The sequence below is a fragment of the Anarrhichthys ocellatus genome, unplaced genomic scaffold, assembly GCF_004355925.1.
Source record: "Anarrhichthys ocellatus isolate YVR2014 unplaced genomic scaffold, GSC_Weel_1.0 scaffold53, whole genome shotgun sequence".
Taxonomy (NCBI): Eukaryota; Metazoa; Chordata; class Actinopteri; order Perciformes; family Anarhichadidae; genus Anarrhichthys; species Anarrhichthys ocellatus.
This window is the reverse complement of record NW_022280083.1, coordinates 2,401,334-2,418,726: the sequence shown is the minus strand read 5'-3', so window position 1 is coordinate 2,418,726 and position 17,393 is coordinate 2,401,334. Positions and strand designations below refer to the sequence as shown.

Below are 17,393 nucleotides of genomic sequence, written 5' to 3'. Positions count from 1 at the left end.
GGAGACAAGGGGGGGACAGGAATCTGATGGTTAACACTTTAATATTCTCTGCGGCTTCATTTTTATTTAATCTCTCTCGTGCATGTCTCCAAGCGTTATGGAAGTAAAGTAGAAGTTGTTACCGTTGACGTCGTATCGGCTGCCGGAGCTTCTCTCCCCAAAGCAGAGACGGTGAGCTTCACTGAAGGAGTCGATGTCTAGAGAGAGAGAGAGAGAGAGAGAGAGAGAGAGAGAGAGAAGTAGAGAGAGAGAGAGAGAGAGAGAAGTAGAGACAGAGAGAGACAGAAGTAGAGAGAGAGAGGGAGAGAGAGAGAGAGACAGAAGTAGAGAGAGAGAGAGAGACAGAAGTAGAGAGAGAGAGGGAGACAGAAGTAGAGAGAGAGAGAGACAGAAGTAGAGAGAGAGAGACAGAAGTAGAGAGAGAGAGAGAGAGAGACAGAAGTAGAGAGAGAGAGAGAGAGAGAGAGACAGAAGTAGAGAGAGAGAGGGACACAGAAGTAGAGAGAGAGAGACAGAAGTAGAGAGAGGGAGACAGACAGAAGTAGAGAGAGAGAGACAGAAGTAGAGAGAGGGAGACAGACAGAAGTAGAGAGAGAGAGAGACAGAAGTAGAGAGAGGGAGAGAGACAGAGAGAGAGGGAGAGAGAGAAGTAGAGAGAGAGAGAGGGAGACAGAGAGAGACAGAAGTAGAGAGAGAGAGAGAGACAGAAGTAGAGAGAGGGAGACAGAGAGAGAGAGAAGTAGAGAGAGAGAGAGACAGAAGTAGAGAGAGAGAGACAGAGAGACAGAGGTAGAGAGAGAGACAGTAACTCACCAAACAGCCTCACAGGTGAACCCCTTAACACTCGCATATGATTGGCTGCTGGGGGGTGATGTCAGCAGCCAACAGGTTAATTGTAGAAGTAGAAAGTGGCATGAAAAGAAAACATTATAGTACAAGTACCTCAAAAGTATAGTACTTGAGTGAATGTACTTGCTGTTGCTCACCTTCCTCTCGTGTCCCTCTGGAGAGTCGGACAGGAAGCTGGCGTTCACGTCCTCCAGGTCCGACCCACTGGAGCTGACGGAGGTGACGCTGAGGGCATCGCCGCTGTCCCCCCCGCCACCACCACCCCCCCCACCTCCCCCGCCGCCGCCACCTTGGTACGGTCTGTAGTGTGAGTGGTCGAAGGACTTGGAGTGAGAGCCGGGGGCGCCGCTGCAGCCGGCCTCCGTCAACTGTCGGCTGGACACGAGACAAAAGGAGGAGGAGTTTATAGTTTAGCTGTTGTGAAACACGCGGAGACGGATGAAGATTAACATTAATCACGTACTCGCTCCAGCGCTTCATGATGCCGCCGTTCTTCTTGGCTCTGAGCGTGTTGCTGGCCGACTCCGACAGAGGCTCGATCTCACAGGACAGGTTGTAGCTGCAGAGACAGGAAGTGATGACAACGTTAATCTCAAGGATCAGACAAGGGGGCGACCTCGTTGTTCTGTCGATTCAGTGCCCAGAAATCCTGTACTGATATGTGTCAGTAAATGCAACACGACCCCAGAGCGCTGAATCTGAATTATTTACTTTGTTTTGTTTGTTTAGATAATAAATATATATATAACATACTTTTACCTGCTGCAGCTTTAATACTTTGGCATCTTTCCCTTCTATAATGTTTGATAAATGTCGTCCTGATGGAGACACACCTGGTAGAGACAGAGGGACAAACAGACGGACTGACCTCTCGGCCTCGCTGAGTTTCTCCACGCCTGCGAACCACTCCCTGAAGTGACTGTCCTGAGTGAAGCTGTAGTTGTTGGAGGCCAACTGGAGCAGCTTGATCTGAGCGATCACCTCGAACTCCTGACAGCAGAGGGCAGAGATTCGTCTGCTCTAAACTGGAAACCATTTTGCTTTTCTTCTTCGTTTTTTTTACAGATCATCACAACCAAACGCGAAAAATGCAACTCACCTTTCTTCTCTTCTCGAAGTTGATCAGACCGCCCTAAAAAGAGAGAGAGAGGTAAAAAACTAAACATGAGAACGTGATGGTAGGAAAATAAAAACATGTCATGAAACGGCTTGCTCAAATGAAGCATTCTGATTGGTTCATAGCCGTGTGCAGCCAGCCGGCCCCAGGAGAGCCTGTTCTGTTGTGAACTTTATTATCTATTAATAAAACACTGTTTTAAATTGGACTGTGTTCATAGTCTCAATGTACAGAGCAGTAAAGAGCAGATGACGGGTGTCTGACCTCAGTGTAGTCCTTCATGGCCGTGTCCATCATCACCAGGTCCGTCAGGAAGGTTCCCAGGTACGGGATCGTGCCCTGCATCACTCCCTGCTCACAGAGGAGGAAAAAAACATGAAAAACACGGAGGAGCAGCAAGAACACAACTCTTTAATGTAGAAAACACAAACGTTCTTCAGGGCGGGAATATTCAAGGTAGAAGAAACAGAAACACATCAGATAGAAGTGGTTGATTGGTTCATCCATACTGATGCAGCTTTAATATTTTCTTTTGTTTATGTTCACATGAATACAAATTATTTAAAAATAAATAAATAAAATTTAATAAAATTAAAATAAATAAAATAAATGAAATAAAAAGACAACATCACATAAAAGCAAGTCGGTAAAAATGTGTTTCACTCTATGAATGACCTGTTAAAACACAGTTAAAAGTTTTATGTCAAAATTAACTAAATAGTCTAAATATAAAGTGTTTATGGCTCTTCTCATTTCTCAGTTTGTACATCCTGGATTCTTTTCCTCGCCTCCTCTCCTCACGTCTTAGTCCCTCCCACATGAGATGTGAGCGGAGGAGGCGAGAAAAAGATGGTACTATATTCAGCCATATTACACAATACAATAAGTATAGTTAATATACAATCTAGTAAATAGGCAGACGCATAATGCTTATATATGCATATCCTACATTGTTATCAATTTAAGCTCAAATTAATAATAATTCAGCCCCAAAAAGCTTTCTAAATCATCAGTAATAAACATTTCACATTTAACAAAATGAGACAACGTCTCCTCGGAGCCTTTATTTAAATACACCTGTGCATCCTCGCTCATTTTAGATCAGCCCAAATCAGAGAGAAGAAGAGAGTCTCCTTCTCTGGACAAACTGCAGTGACTTTCCTCACCACTAGATGGGGCTGCTGGCACATTGATGCAGCTCATTGTTCACATTCAGAGGCTGCAGAATGAGAGTTTAACGTGGTGAAGCAGAAGCACCGAGGAGTGTGAGGACTCACCAGGTCTCTCTGCTGCTGGTGTCTCCTCTGAGCTCGTTTGGGGTTGATTTCCAAAGTGGCGAACTTGGAGGTTCCCTCCTGCAGAAGAACGAACGGAGAGTAAGTCGACTTTAAATACACGTAAGAAATAAAAACGTCACTTCTTTAGATCCTGTCGCACATTTAACCTGCAGGACTGTATTACCTGAGAACATCACTGAGGAAAACATTCCTCTTTCTTTAAACTGAGGCTTTTCAACAATGTTTAATTTAACGGCAAAAATATCGACTCGAATAAAAGTGAGATAAAAACCTTCATTGCCTCATTAAAAGCTGGTTTATACTGTTTATATGATTTATGTTTCAGTCCACACAACCTTCATCAGGTCGGTTGAGCTCAACAGAACAGTGGATAATATCCTCTTACATAAAGAAGAGCTCCCACTCCCACTTATAAATGATATATTTGTTTCTGTTATTGGCTCAAGGACCGTCCTAAAGAGATTACAATGCAAATATAAACTAACGATATAAATCCGTCTCATATTAATTGTTATCAATTCATTAGAAATATGCTGAAGCCATAAACTAATTTGTGTAGTTTGACCACCAGCGGTCTAAAGGACGGCCACAGTCTACGTGGTGGAGGGTGAGACATCCGGTCTTTAGTCCCTAGACTGTCTCAAACTACAAGGATGCTGGATCCTACATTTCCCATAATGCAGTAGCATTTTGTTGTTGCTGCTCTCAACTGTTTTCATCGTTGTTCTAACCATGACGAGTAAACGGATCGTCGTGTGTAAAATAAACTCCTTTAATGATGAAATGAAGCAGTGGACTTATGTGTGAAAAACAACGACATTGCTGTCGTTACGAAGCATTAAAATGAACATGAATGTGACCGTATGTTTTATATATACTGGCATATATCTTTGACGTATGTCACCCCGGTCTTAAGCCTCAGGGTGACGTAACACTCAAAGGCATTTTGTATCACTTGAGCTAAACCGAGTCGAGTGAACTCAGCCGACGGTCGCAGCAGATAAAGGCCGACGCCCCCGAGAGACGTCGGATCAGAGCCGTTATCTACGCCGGTCAGAGGTTTCCTCCTCCTGACGTCAGCGGGGATTCCCTCAGAGGAAGACGAGGTGTTCACTCGCTGTTACGTCAGAATAATACTTTATATAATGCACCTCGCCATATATCCTGCTGCTGTTACTGTGAGGCTCTCACAGCTCTGATTATTACTGCAGGTTTCTTACAATATGGGTGAAACTATGAATATCACTCGACTGTTTCACAGATTTGAAGTCACTCTGGCTGAGAGACAGACACATTAGGAGTGTTCAATAAGGATAAAGTCTACTATTACTATATATACTGTATATATACGTATATATATGCATTTATAAATATAATCAGTATAATATGAATTTAATGCTCCGATCTAAGACAAATACTCTGAAGAGATAACTTTAAAATCTTGAAAGTTGTATGTGAGTAGAAGAGTTGAGCTACGACACATGTCTGGTGTTTTGATGTGTTCTGTCGAGGAGCAGCGTCTCACCTTCACCAGCAGCTCTCGGCTGAGGGAGTAGTTGTTGTCGTCTGAGAAGATCTCCGACAGCTCACGGAAGGTTCGGAAACTCTCCCTGAGAACGGACGCACAGAGGAGAGAAGAATGAACGAATAATCAGCAGCTCGGCCTTCAATGATACTCGATCCGTGCACATTTAAGAGGCTGAAGAGCGGAGAGCTACCGGCACACTTCCTCCCAGGTCCTCTTCAGGCGGTGGATGGCGTTGCACTGCAGGGCAGAGAGGATGGCTCGCAACGACGAGAAGTTCTTCAAGATCCGACACTCCTGAACACATGAGGGAATATATTGAGGAAATCTGAAGCTGATAAGGAGGCTTCCACCTTAACACCTCCAACTTTAACAGCAGTCTTCGCAGCATCAGCTCCAGAAACTCACCCGGGCCACGTCGATCCAGCGCTCCAGCAGCCTGGCTCTCTGGTTGGGCTTCAGCGTCGGGTTGCTCAGGCAGGTGGTGATGACGCAGTTGGTGACGGAGTTGAACTGGGCCACGGTGGCTCTGATGGTGGGGGCCAGGTGCTCCTTCCCCTTCTTGTCCCGCTGAGACCAGATCCCCCCCAGGCAGTGGTAGGACACCACCTTCTTAAACAGGTCCTGGACCGAGACATGCGACACATTAACAGTTGATGAAATAAACAAAACATAGAAAAACTGTCATTTTGTATATTTTCACACAGAAATGTCAGTTTACTCGTCATCAGGAGTGTTGACCCTCTCAACCCAAAGCAGTTTCGGGCCTTTTTTGTTGCTCCGAATACATTTTACTCTCTGTGGCTCGTTTTTCACGACAACATAAAAGTCCATTAAACTTTCTTTGGGAAGAGCACAGTCATGTCTGAAGTAGAGAGAACTCAAACATGTCTTTAGTGCAGAATAACTCAGTTATAATGACATAAAGCTGTCAAAATAAAAGTACCCAATTCAGAAAAATTGGAAAACAATAGAATCTATATCTCCAAATCCATATTTTACCATATTGGAAAAGGAAGATGGAGGCTCCCCCTGCTATGTATATTGAACTATTCACATTTTACTTCCTCTACTTATAAGAATTTAATGCTTTTTACAGGATTTAGTTACTTTAAACGGTTTATTTGGGAAGAGATATTAAATGAGACATTCAGAATAAAATGTTTATGACTAAATAAACTAAGTTATTAGTTTAAGTTATTAGTTTATGACTAAGTTTAGTTTTGGCTAACTTCTTCTGACGGAAGTGTTCGTCGCACATGATGTGTTCAAGGACCGATGTAAAGATGAAAATCTGACGATAATGACGGTGTTTACAGCTTCTGGCTGTGATAAAAGGGTTTAGATTGTTTAAAGAAAACATGAAAAGCAAAAACACCAAAGCTTCTCCGATGTGCTGCTTTCTTTGTCTAATGTGTGAACTGAACATCTTTGAGTTTAAGACGGTTAGTCAGACACAAAAAACAACAACTATTTAAGAGAAAACGGCTCACCGCGTCCATGAGCGTGAACTGCTCCGCCACCATGATGGGGTCAAACGACAGGAAGCTGAAAGCAGGAAGCTCGTCCTCAAAGCCGCTCTCTTCCTGCGTAGCGAAAGGGCAGCCGATGTGTTCGCCTGAGGAGATGCAAAAACAAAAAAACATTTCACAACACCGCCTCGACCGGAGCTCGAGATGAACTCACATCCTGCACTTTCTCTTCCTCTCTTTGACCGTCATGCGTGTGTTTTCTTTCCTCTCAATCTCTGCAGCCAACGAGCCGTTATCACCAGTACAACCAAACTGTTCTTTATCACGGCGTGCAATGTGAAGCTGTACACGAGGACAAACAAGCAAAAAACAAAAATCCAGCGTTTCTCTCTGACCCCCTTTTCCTGGAGTCCCTGCCCTGCTGGTGTCCCTCTCCTGTCCTGCCTTCATACCGTCGGGATCGGGCTCACACTGCTGCCGGCGGTGGAAGTGGGCCAGCAGGTTGCGGGCGCGGCGCTCCAGGTCCGAGCCGGGGAAGTGGCGGTGGAGGTAGGACATGAGCTGGTGCAGGCAGTCGTAGCTCGGAGGGCTCCAGAAGTCCTCGGAGTACTGGTCCAGCCACGCGCCCAGGATGGACGACACAGTGCTGCGACACACACACACACACACAATGAAAAACACAACAAAAGACGTCAGCAATCCTCTGAGTTAATGTCAGCATTTAAAACCCGGTTTACACTTGATTTTAAAATGCATTTTGAGGCGATCAGATCACAAGTGACCAGCGCTCACAGCTTGTCAGTAGCGGTTGCCTTTGGCGGCCATTTTGACTAATTAGCGACCAGTTCTTGTCCACTTTTAAACAAAATAAGGACAGAAAACAGCCAAATGTGCAGCCTGAAATAACTAAATTTATGTCATTTGTATTTAAATATTGCTGTTGGAGCCAAACAACGTTGCAGGTACATTGGTGCGTTTATTTGTGCGGTCAAACGGTGGTTTTTATTTAGATACTTGTTCTCCTTTTGTTCCTCCTTTTTCTCATCTACGTTCACACATCATTCGTAGCCTCATTTAAAGAAGATTTTATTCCTAAAAACATGTCAAACATGTTATGTTGACAGTATTGTCTGAATTATTAAGCTGCTTAACTGTGGGTGTTTTGTTTGGCGACTGTAATAAAGCTTTTATTTCACATACAGAAATGTATGCAACATATATAGCACATATTTAATAAGTTAATAACTCATGTGCGTTTCTAAACATAACATTTCAGAAAACTTAATAATAACTGTCCTAATGTCAGTAATGAACTGGTGAAGTTATCTGTTAGTTAGCGTCTCTCGTTAAGAGAATAACAGAAGCTTCATTTAAAGGAAGGTTGAATCATTAGAAACTGTGGTTTCTGGAAGCTAACAATGCTAAAGCTAACACGCGGGCACACTCACCTCCTCAGCTCGGTGCAGTCGTCCATGGACACTCTGTGAGCGGTGGCTGCAGGGACGTTGAGGAGCTTAGCATACCTGAAACAAGAAAACACAAGAAGCACTCAAACGCTGACAGAAAGAATAAAAGAACCTTGTGTTCACATGAGAGATAAAAGTAAATAAGACGGATATACACACTAAGATTGTAACATTCAAAACACACTAGAAACACAAGATTTAACTCTTAAAAGACAGATTTAAATTGTGAATACATTTGTAGAAGATTACAGAATATTGGACTAAATATCAGAAATCTGATTAAAATAAAAAGAGAAGCACGAGTCAGTAAGCTTGCTGTGAATATTAAATTACAGATGACATCAGCATCTAATCAGGTTCCTCTGAAGACGTTTACGTCATGTGAAGAAGTCTTTGTCTGTTTCTTCAGCTTGCTTCCTGAACTGCTGAATCCTTTTAATTACTGGCTCATATATACCAAATACAATAGATGCACCAAAACCTGTTCCCTCTACCTGTTGAGCAGCAGGTCCAGCACCTGCCTGGTGGTGGCGAAGGAGCGGTAGGTGCAGAGGAAGATGGTGACGTAGGTGGAGTCCTTGCCCCTGAAGGCCGACACCATGTACTCCACCAGCCTCTCCAGCGTGCCGGCCTTGATGGTGCGCACCTTGCAGGTCTCGTAGAGGCTCAGGGCCGAGTCAGTCTCCACGCCCAGCCACCGCTGCCCTTTGCTGGCCGACTGGTGGAGCTGCACCTTCCTCAGCGTGATGGTGAAGACGGCGTCCTCCTCGGCCTCCTCGCCGATCTCCTGCGTCGAGCTCTGAGAGACGGAAGGAGACAGAAAAGAAGACATTTTACTCAAAAAACAACCTCAGTTATTGAGTTTTCACGTTCGAACACTCTTCAAACATCTGCTTTGAGCGGATTAGAGGGGAGCAGAAGATGCCACCGTTACCATGAGGACGTCGGCTTCAAAATGCCGTATTCTGTGACCAGAAGCCTTTAATTATGACCGTGAGTGTGGCCCGGCTCTCCTCCGTGAGTCATTCTGTGTGAATCATGTGCGTGGACGAACAAACAATGGCTTGTTACTAAACAGAGCTTACTGGATAAACGGGCCGCACAATGCAAGCTGCAGCCTGCATGTAACCCAACGAGAATGAGCGCTCTGTGAGAGGCCGCTCGCATGTCGCCATCGCTGCATTTTGGCTCGTTGTTGTTGTTTTCTCCCCCGAACATGGAACGAACTGCGAGAGGACGCGGCGATGCCATCAGTGTCGTGATGAAGGTGAACCTGCATCAGCACCGATCAGCGCTACACAACAGAAACTAATCAAAGGTTACAATAAGCCGAGTGACGTGTGACAGCTTGGGAGTGAAACCAGGTGTTTTTATGACCCTTCACTGCAGTAAGTAGTGGATTAAACACACAATGTGTAGCAGTTCTGTTTTCCATTTTAATGATCATGTTTCATCTTTATTTTAGTAAATTAATCTGGAGTTTCTGGCCTCAAACAAGCTGTTTAAAGACATTACTTTGGGCTTCAGGAAATTGTCATGGACATATTCTACCAACTAGAAATGCAACTTGTTCACAATTTTATAAACCGAACCAAGTTGTATTGCTTTGTACGTAGATGTGTGTCTACACTAGTGACTTTATGACATAAAGATACAGATTAAATATTATTTTCAATACTAACATGCCAGATTTTTGTTATCAGTATTTACATGAAGGCTTAAAAAACCTTTGCAGAAAACAGTTAATGAACACTGAAAACAAACATCAGCTGTCTGTGAACACGGCACCGAAACCAGTCACGGGTCAAAGTCTCCGATACCGGGACATCGATCGTAGAGGTCCTGGTCTGAACCACGCAGGACTGTTGTTAAAGACAAACGTGTGTAATCTGAGATATATAAAATAACGTTGACTTCATCACTTTACGTTGTCTGTGCTCCTCTCAAAGACACCAGAGAAGAAAACTATAGTTTTACCTCACAGAACACAGGGGCTGCTGGTCCACCACTGCTTCAACTGATCAGTTAGTTTGTGTTATTGTGTGACTTTGGTGTCACACAGCAACACAAGAGTCTGGTGGCTTTGAAGAGAGCATATTGTATCGTCTGTTTCTCCAAACTCCATGTACTGTAGTAACACACCGACTATGGAGAACCTCTTACAACCACACTTCTAAACATCACAACTGTCCCTTTGAAACCTGACACTACTAAAAGTCAAATACTCTAAAGAAGCCTGCCCTCACTGATGAATTACAGAGACCTTCCCGTACGTGTGTGGAGCCGTTTCTAACTGGTTTGTGTGACACAAAGAGACGTTTATCACACAGCAGCATGTGCTTACACTCAGCGGTTTGTAGCACCGATGAGAGATAATCCTGCATGGCAGAGCTGCTGCTGGTGTGAATCATGATACGGTGTAACCTGGGAGGTCCACAGTCATCTGTCACGGATCCTTGCAATGCATCCTGGGAGCATTAGTCATCGTGAGTCCGGCTCCGAGCCTTCAGTGCGACTCCCTGTGCTTCACTGCCTACATCTCAGTCAACGAGCTCAAAATGAGGACGGCTGTGAACTTGGAGAAAGAGACAGAATATCTCTGGATGTCTGAATAAGTTGAACTCTTCATCCATCGTGCCTCTCTCACTCTCTGAGCTGGTTTACTTATATGAACATGTTGTTCCTTAACGGTTCCTTCCTTGATGGTTGTAATGTTGGTTTTAAGTGATTTACCGTGTGAATCACATGATCATTGAACCTCAGAAACCTGATGAAGTGAAATTTGTTGTGAAGTTGTGAAGTGAAGCATGAACACTGGACACGGCTTACAGCATTGGAGGCAGCACCACGTTCTTTGCTATAAAGGTTGATAATTGGCGCATGAAGCAAAAGGAAGTTGAGTTACAGACGTCTGTTTCACAAAGTACCTCTATGGGAACATGGATCACATGACCAGGAAGTTGTAGTTCCACCGTTTGATCACGATGTAACATTGGCTTCGTGAACGGCGCCCTTCCTTCGGGGCTTGGTCAGAACTACTTTTGTCGGATGATATATTGTCCCAGAAATAATTGCGACAATATAATGAATGACAAATGATAATATAATAGCACGGACGACCCAACGACAACTTACAGAACCTTAAAACAAACGGGATTATGAGTAGACGACGGATGAAAAGCAACAACAAGTGTTCTGTAAACACAAGGAAGAAGAGTCTTGTGAATCAAAGGCATGGACACCAAGACATCAAACCTCCCACTGAACCTGAACGACACGGTTCCACTCGGATCAGAACCAATGAAGAGCGGAGCGCTCACACACAACCTGAACTTCAGTAACCCCCATACAGAGGAGGCGGGAGTGTGTGAGTGAGTGAGTGTGTGAGAGTGAGAGTGAGAGTGAGAGAGAGAGAGAGAGAGAGAGAGAGAGAGAGAGAGAGAGAGAGAGAGAGAGAGAGAGAGAGAGAGAGGAGGCCTGTTGTAAATGGCGGCGCTGCAGCTGAGTGGTTATCAGCCGGAGCAGACAGAGGCCGAGCTGCTATCAACATCACGACCTGGACACAAAATAAAAATTAACAAAACACAGTGCTCAAGGGGAGCGCCTCGGTCATGGTCAACGCTCCTATTCATCCTCAACGACCGATCAATACTTTAGACAGAAGGAGTTCAGTGCTGCTTTCAAGAGTTCAAGAAAAAAAAACGAACGAGAGCATCAACATCAGAAAGTACAGACGTCTGTTCTCTTGATTGGCATTAAATCTCTGAAGTTAATGAGGTTCAACGGATCATAAAAGTCACGGTTCGGATCAGAACACAAGAAAAAAGGAACAAATATAACTTTTAGAGATTCTACCGATCACGCTGTTTCACCGCCGACACCAACAGCCGATCATTGATGATCAATATCAACAGATAGATTATAGCAGCTGGTCTACGAGGATCCGCCCTGAAGTCAGTTTAAACTCTCTACATGTAATCATTCGACTTTGTTATAACAATACGAATTAGGAAATGAAAGATCTTGTCATTATTATTTGTAATGAAGTATAATAATGAGCTTATAGCTCGTGTTAGGAAGTGAAACAGCTCATAATTCATCTCTAATATCTATATTCATGTGAAAACATCTTCAAACTACTGGATTCATTCAAGTTCATCACCAAAACTACATTTTACAGATGACATGTGAACACATCACGATAACGTTATAATGTACCTTCAGCCAGTACTCATGTTCACTGAGCAGAGCCTGAAGGAACCACAACGTAACCGTTAAACGTTATTTAACCGTTAGCAATAACGTAGGAGCTAAATAATGTGGTACCCGGTGCCGTTACATTCCTAACAGTAAATTAGAGGGATTTCCCTCTTTTCTTAAATATAACTTGGTCTCACATTCCTTCGGCCTGACTCGGTGCTTCAACCATCAACCCTCCTGGTTACAAACACATAGGAAGTGGCTTCTAAAGATAGGCCGCCTTCTGAGCACCAGTGGAGCGAGAAACGAGAGATTTTAGAGAAAATTACAGACGAAAGATGCTTCAAACAAAAACGCAGATAAACGTCGTTAATTTGCTCGTAGGGGAACGATGCGTCATTGTAAATCACAGACTCCACCTCCATGTAACTCAGAATGTTATGATCTCTTGTCCTTCCTTAAAAAGATAAAGATTGGACGAGGAGAATCCTGAGTTAAACTCAACAACTCATGATCTCTTTTTAAACTGAGACTATTCTATCGCTCTTTTCCCTCTTCTCTCTTCTTTTGTGCCTTTATTCATCTGCTTCTTTGTGTTAGTCTTTCTCATTTTGTCCCTCGTGGTGAATTAGTCTGAATTAGCAATATTTCAGAGTTAAACCAGTCGGCAACCTCCTGTTCTGACAGTTGAAGTCAACGGGGAAGTGTTCCTGAATTGCTCCAGAAGACTGTGCCATGTGACGTTCCTACTGTAACTTTAAAAGAGTTGAACTGTTCTGTTCAAAGCTCCCATTAGCCGATCTATAAAGCCGATGTTTGTCACAGTATTTGTGCCGTGAAATCACAAATGTTCATGTCTTCCAGCGGAGAACATGCAGTGACTCGATGCACTAAAAAAACAGAAAAGCAGGGACAGCTTCTATTCATAGAAACCTATTTGCCCTTCATGGTAATGAACGACGCGACTAAACAAACCATTTTAAAGCCATTATGACGCAGGGAAGGTTTTATATTCTTTGGTCTAAATCTGGTCTCCATGTTTGTTTTATACAGATGGATCAGATTTTAACATCAGGACCAATTAAACCACCGACAACTTGGTAATTAACCACCGAAAAGAAACACGGCTATCGTCTAAAAACACCCAGAATATATACATAGAAACATGCTGCCAGAAGTAGCTGCCGATGCTAATTAGCACAAATCATTCTTCTGGTGGACAGCAGAAGAGTCACTTTATTATCTATTTTCTTTATTTAAAAAACATGCATGAGATGCTTTGATTGCACCAAAATGTCAGGAACATAAATACGTGGAGAGATATTCGTGTTAAATGCAACTCTGACGTGAATATTCTGTGAAGGGTTTCTACAAAACTGGAGGAGGGTCCACAGAAATGTCTGGCATCCAGAGCCGGGCCTCCTCCTCCACACTGATCACATCTACGCTCACCTACACCGTCCACACCGTGAAGCACCATGAATGTACATGTGGGCCGGAGGAATGTGAGCAGAACAGAGAGAGTGGGAGAGAAAAAGAGGGAGAAAGGGAAGTTCCAGAGAGAGGAAAATCACATCGTACATGTCGACTGTCTCAAACTCATTTTCTTTGAGAACCCCATCGCTCTGGGAGTGTTTTGAGTCCTCTGCCAAAGTTTACGACGCTTGACCCTGAAAACACACACCTGCCTCGATAGCGGTGGTCCCATGTGACCCTTTAGAAAGCCCCTCGGAGGCGAGCCGCTTATTAATGTAGACCAGCAGGGAAAGTCCCAGAGGAAAGAGAAAACCTGCCCCCCCCAAAAAAAACAGTCAACACCTAAACAAAGCCAACAATAGAGAGCGTCCATTACAACCCCGTACCACAAGCCAGTGACTTCCACTCGCTAACAATGACTGCTGACAGCCAGTGAGATCATTTGGATGTGGGTCAAGAGGCAGAGGAGGAAGAGGAGGAGGAAGACGAAGAGGAGGAGGAGGAAGAAGAAGAGGAGTAACCGAACGTTCAGAAAACCCTTCAGTGGTCTAAGTATTGAGAGAGTATTGAGAAAGCAGAAACCCTGTTTGTTCACTGACATCTTCACTGTACCAGAGCCAGTTAAAGGCTAAAATGACTCATCCTCCTCCTTCTTCTTCAAAATAAAAGACAACCTGACAACATGCTCTCTTTTAGAGGATACGAAACGTCTTCTTCTTCTGCTATTTATAGTGTAACAAGCTGTGGATTCATGATAAAAACACATTATTGCAGCTGAAATTAAGTCTGCAGCCATGCTAGCCGCTCTTTGAGACAGTGTGAGCAATAACAACGCTAACGCTTGATTTAGCATTTTAGCATGCTAACATTTGCTAATAGGCAGTAGGCGATCTGTCGATTATATCATCAGTTAATGGTTCCAAGGTGGCATCTGCACATTGCTTGTTTTGTACAACCAACAGTCAAAACGAATATATACATTTAAATCACTAAAAATGAGCAAAAACTGGGGATATTAAAATATGAGTTGATTCATTTTCTGCAGAGCGACTTATCAATTAATTGATTAAAGGTTCAAGTCTACTTAATGCTAACATGCTAACGTTTAACAGGTACAATGTTCAACATGTGCACCATCTCGGTTTAGGGCATTAGCGTGCTAACGTTTGCTAATTAGCGCTAAACACAAAGTACATCTGAGGGGGAGATATTTGGTAAAACTAATTAAGCAGCTGACCTCATGATGGTGCTAAAAGACACATTAGGAGCTCAACAGCAGGTGAACCCAGGTGATTGGGTTGAACCAAATGTCATTTAAAATCCACCCAATAGCTGTAAAGACTCAACACTGCATCCTCACGTCAGGGGATCGTCAAAGTCAGTGGGGTTCATCCTCTGGGGACCATGAACGTCTGGACCAAATATCATGGCAATCCACCAGATAGCTAAAAATGTAATGAAACAGAAGTCACTGAGATCTAGCTGCTAATGAACATGCATTAAGAACACAGAGTCCATTCTTCTTCTACTCCAGCTGAACTCTCCCTCTGGCATCTGATCTAAAAATACATCATTTCTATCTCTGAACACAAAGGGGATATTTATGTCTTCTGTTTGTGTTCCTCTTAAGACTTGACCTTAACATGAACACATTTATTTTCCGTGACATGAAGTTGACGGTTCAGCTTCGGGGGCCAAAGAACGATTAGATTAGATCATGTTACAAGAAGACCTAAAGTCACATTTCCTGCCATCACATAATTCATTTTATGCATCTGTAACATCAGATGTATTCTAAATCCTCCGTGAGTCTATTTTTAATTGAAAGTGAAGGAGAGAGGAGCTTTGTTTTCTAGTTATTTGTGCTGTTTTTGCTGATTGGTGTCGCCCACACAGCGTTCTTCCAGCTCCTCCCAAACATAAAGCTGAACGTTGATTTAACTCGCGGTTAAGAACACTCCCGTCCACGTGTTGCCTACAACTTGGTGACAGATCTGTTGTGACAACACTCCTGCGGCTAAACTGGCTTTGTCGGCCGTTATCAATCACCAACATGCATGTGGAGAGTTTCATGAGCAGAATAATCCTCTTGTCTGCTGGGGATTGTGTTCTTTACTCAACTATTAACGTTGTTGTTCGGCTTTAGTCGACTCTGTTCACACACAACAATGATCAAGTAAGAGCGCTAATTCTAGCTCTTCCAATGTGAGTATTTACTGGTTTTACATCCTTTTAAATCCTCCGTTTCTCAGACTAAACAATATAAACTCAGAGTCCAGTTCCTTGTTTTGCTCAGGAGCTTTTGATCGTACCTGTGTTCATGTTGGGAATCATGAAAACTTGGTCGAAAGCTCCAGAAACAGAACTTCTTTAACCTTTTAAGAGGCAAGCCACCAGAGACGGAGAGGTAAAGACTCTACTCAGAGGAAGCAGATTATCCTGCTGAATCAAATCAAATCCTTCCAGAAGCTTCTCTCCCATCTCACTCAATAAAGAGAATAAAACGATGCACAGTCTTCTTTTCCTTTAATTAAAAAGGTAAACACAGGCGAAGTTCTAGAACGTTGTGATGTACTTGAGTATTGTTATTCTATTTTACACTTCATTTACACTTAATAGCTATCACTCTATTGTTCATATATGTTTACATTTGTATTCTATTGTTTTTTTTTCTTATTCTTTTTCTTATGGGATTAATAAAGTTCTATCTTACCTTTAGATATAAAACAAGCTACATGTCTGTTTATAACAACATCTAATCTAATCAGCAGACAAGAAGAAAAGAAGGGTATTTCCAATAAAACGTTGAAATATTCCTCTAATAATGTTCAACTTATAGACCCTGAAATATTCAGATCTGAGGTTCTTCAGGCTGCTGTTCTCATATTTTAATTCCAGATGGTAAATTTAAAAAGGAGACTTTATGATAACAAACCCTCTGATTCCCTACAAATGATCGAGGGAAACATAGGTTGATTTGTGCTGCTCCTCCTCTATAAATACACTTCAAATCAACATGTGTTAAAGTTGCTTCATGTAGGACCGGTCCAGGTTGATTAAACTACAGCAGACTCAGTGCAGAATCAGACGGTTCTAAGTGTTTCTCCAGGTCCTTCACATTCCAGCCGCTGTCTGTTTCTGTCGTTGTGTCTGAGATCCGGCTCTCGAATACTCGACTCTCCTCAAAAGGCGACGAGGAAACAAAAGCTCGTCTGTCCGGCTCCCGTTTCTCACCGAGACGCTCGGCCAAATGCTTCAATCAGTGTCACAGTTCACCGTTACTACCGCAGCTCAGACTGTCCTGATACGACGTCTGCTAGTTTTATAATCAGGAAGAAGTGAAGTCACAGTTTCTCACTGTGGATCTGGGTCACATGGTTAAACCTGCATCAAACGTAACAGGACTTTACACTCTACTGTACCATTCTGAGGTACTTTACACTCTACTGTACCATTCTGAGGTACTTTACACTATACTGTACCATTCTGATGTAGTTTACACTCTACTGTACCATTCTGAGGTACTWCATGTGAGCATGAAATAAAATATATCATATTCTTATAGCTGAAGCGACCCAGCTCTAAATAAAGTAATTAAAGTTACTGTGAGGAGCTTTTAACTGGTTTTGAACCAGTCTCAGTGTAGTCCTGATCCTCTATCAGACCTCCATCAGTAAAGAGACCATCAGAGAGAAGATGGTCTGCTTCTATAGAGTTATTATTAAAGCTCGTCATCGGTGCCACCGGGTCGGATTCTGGTGAAACCAGATGAACTCATGCAGGTTCACCAGAACCTCCTTCAGCAGAGACCGGTCAATTGTGGACAGACCCAGATCCTCCAGCAGAGACCGGTCCACCGCGGACAGACTCAGATCCTCCAGCGGAGACCGGTCCACCGCGGACAGACCCAGATCCTCCAGCAGAGACCGGTCCATTGAAAGCTTTGCTGAGTCACTGTTAGCATTGAGGACAGTCAGACCATGATACAGC

General features: G+C 43.3%; 1 protein-coding gene across 6 annotated transcripts in view; it reads right to left on the bottom strand.

Annotated features, from left to right (window-relative positions):
* LOC116396097 (ral guanine nucleotide dissociation stimulator) overlaps positions 1 to 17,393 on the bottom strand; it is a 43,847-nt gene that overhangs the window by 5,924 nt on the left and 20,530 nt on the right. For 4 of the 6 annotated variants that reach the window (XM_031870501.1, XM_031870499.1, XM_031870498.1 and 1 more), the window contains exons 2-15: positions 8,222 to 8,526; positions 7,710 to 7,784; positions 6,657 to 6,907; positions 6,283 to 6,407; positions 5,198 to 5,413; positions 4,983 to 5,086; positions 4,790 to 4,874; positions 3,244 to 3,321; positions 2,231 to 2,317; positions 1,949 to 1,981; positions 1,718 to 1,839; positions 1,313 to 1,408; positions 987 to 1,224; positions 123 to 197 (exon numbers count right to left, since the gene is read on the bottom strand). In XM_031870501.1, the coding sequence (XP_031726361.1) occupies positions 123 to 197; positions 987 to 1,224; positions 1,313 to 1,408; positions 1,718 to 1,839; positions 1,949 to 1,981; positions 2,231 to 2,317; positions 3,244 to 3,321; positions 4,790 to 4,874; positions 4,983 to 5,086; positions 5,198 to 5,413; positions 6,283 to 6,407; positions 6,657 to 6,907; positions 7,710 to 7,784; positions 8,222 to 8,526 (1,890 nt within the window). Of the gene's footprint in view, positions 1 to 122; positions 198 to 986; positions 1,225 to 1,312; positions 1,409 to 1,717; positions 1,840 to 1,948; positions 1,982 to 2,230; positions 2,318 to 3,243; positions 3,322 to 4,789; positions 4,875 to 4,982; positions 5,087 to 5,197; positions 5,414 to 6,282; positions 6,408 to 6,656; positions 6,908 to 7,709; positions 7,785 to 8,221; positions 8,527 to 8,661; positions 11,123 to 17,393 lie in introns of those variants that run through there. The other 2 variants (XM_031870502.1, XM_031870500.1) reach the window with 2 other exon arrangements.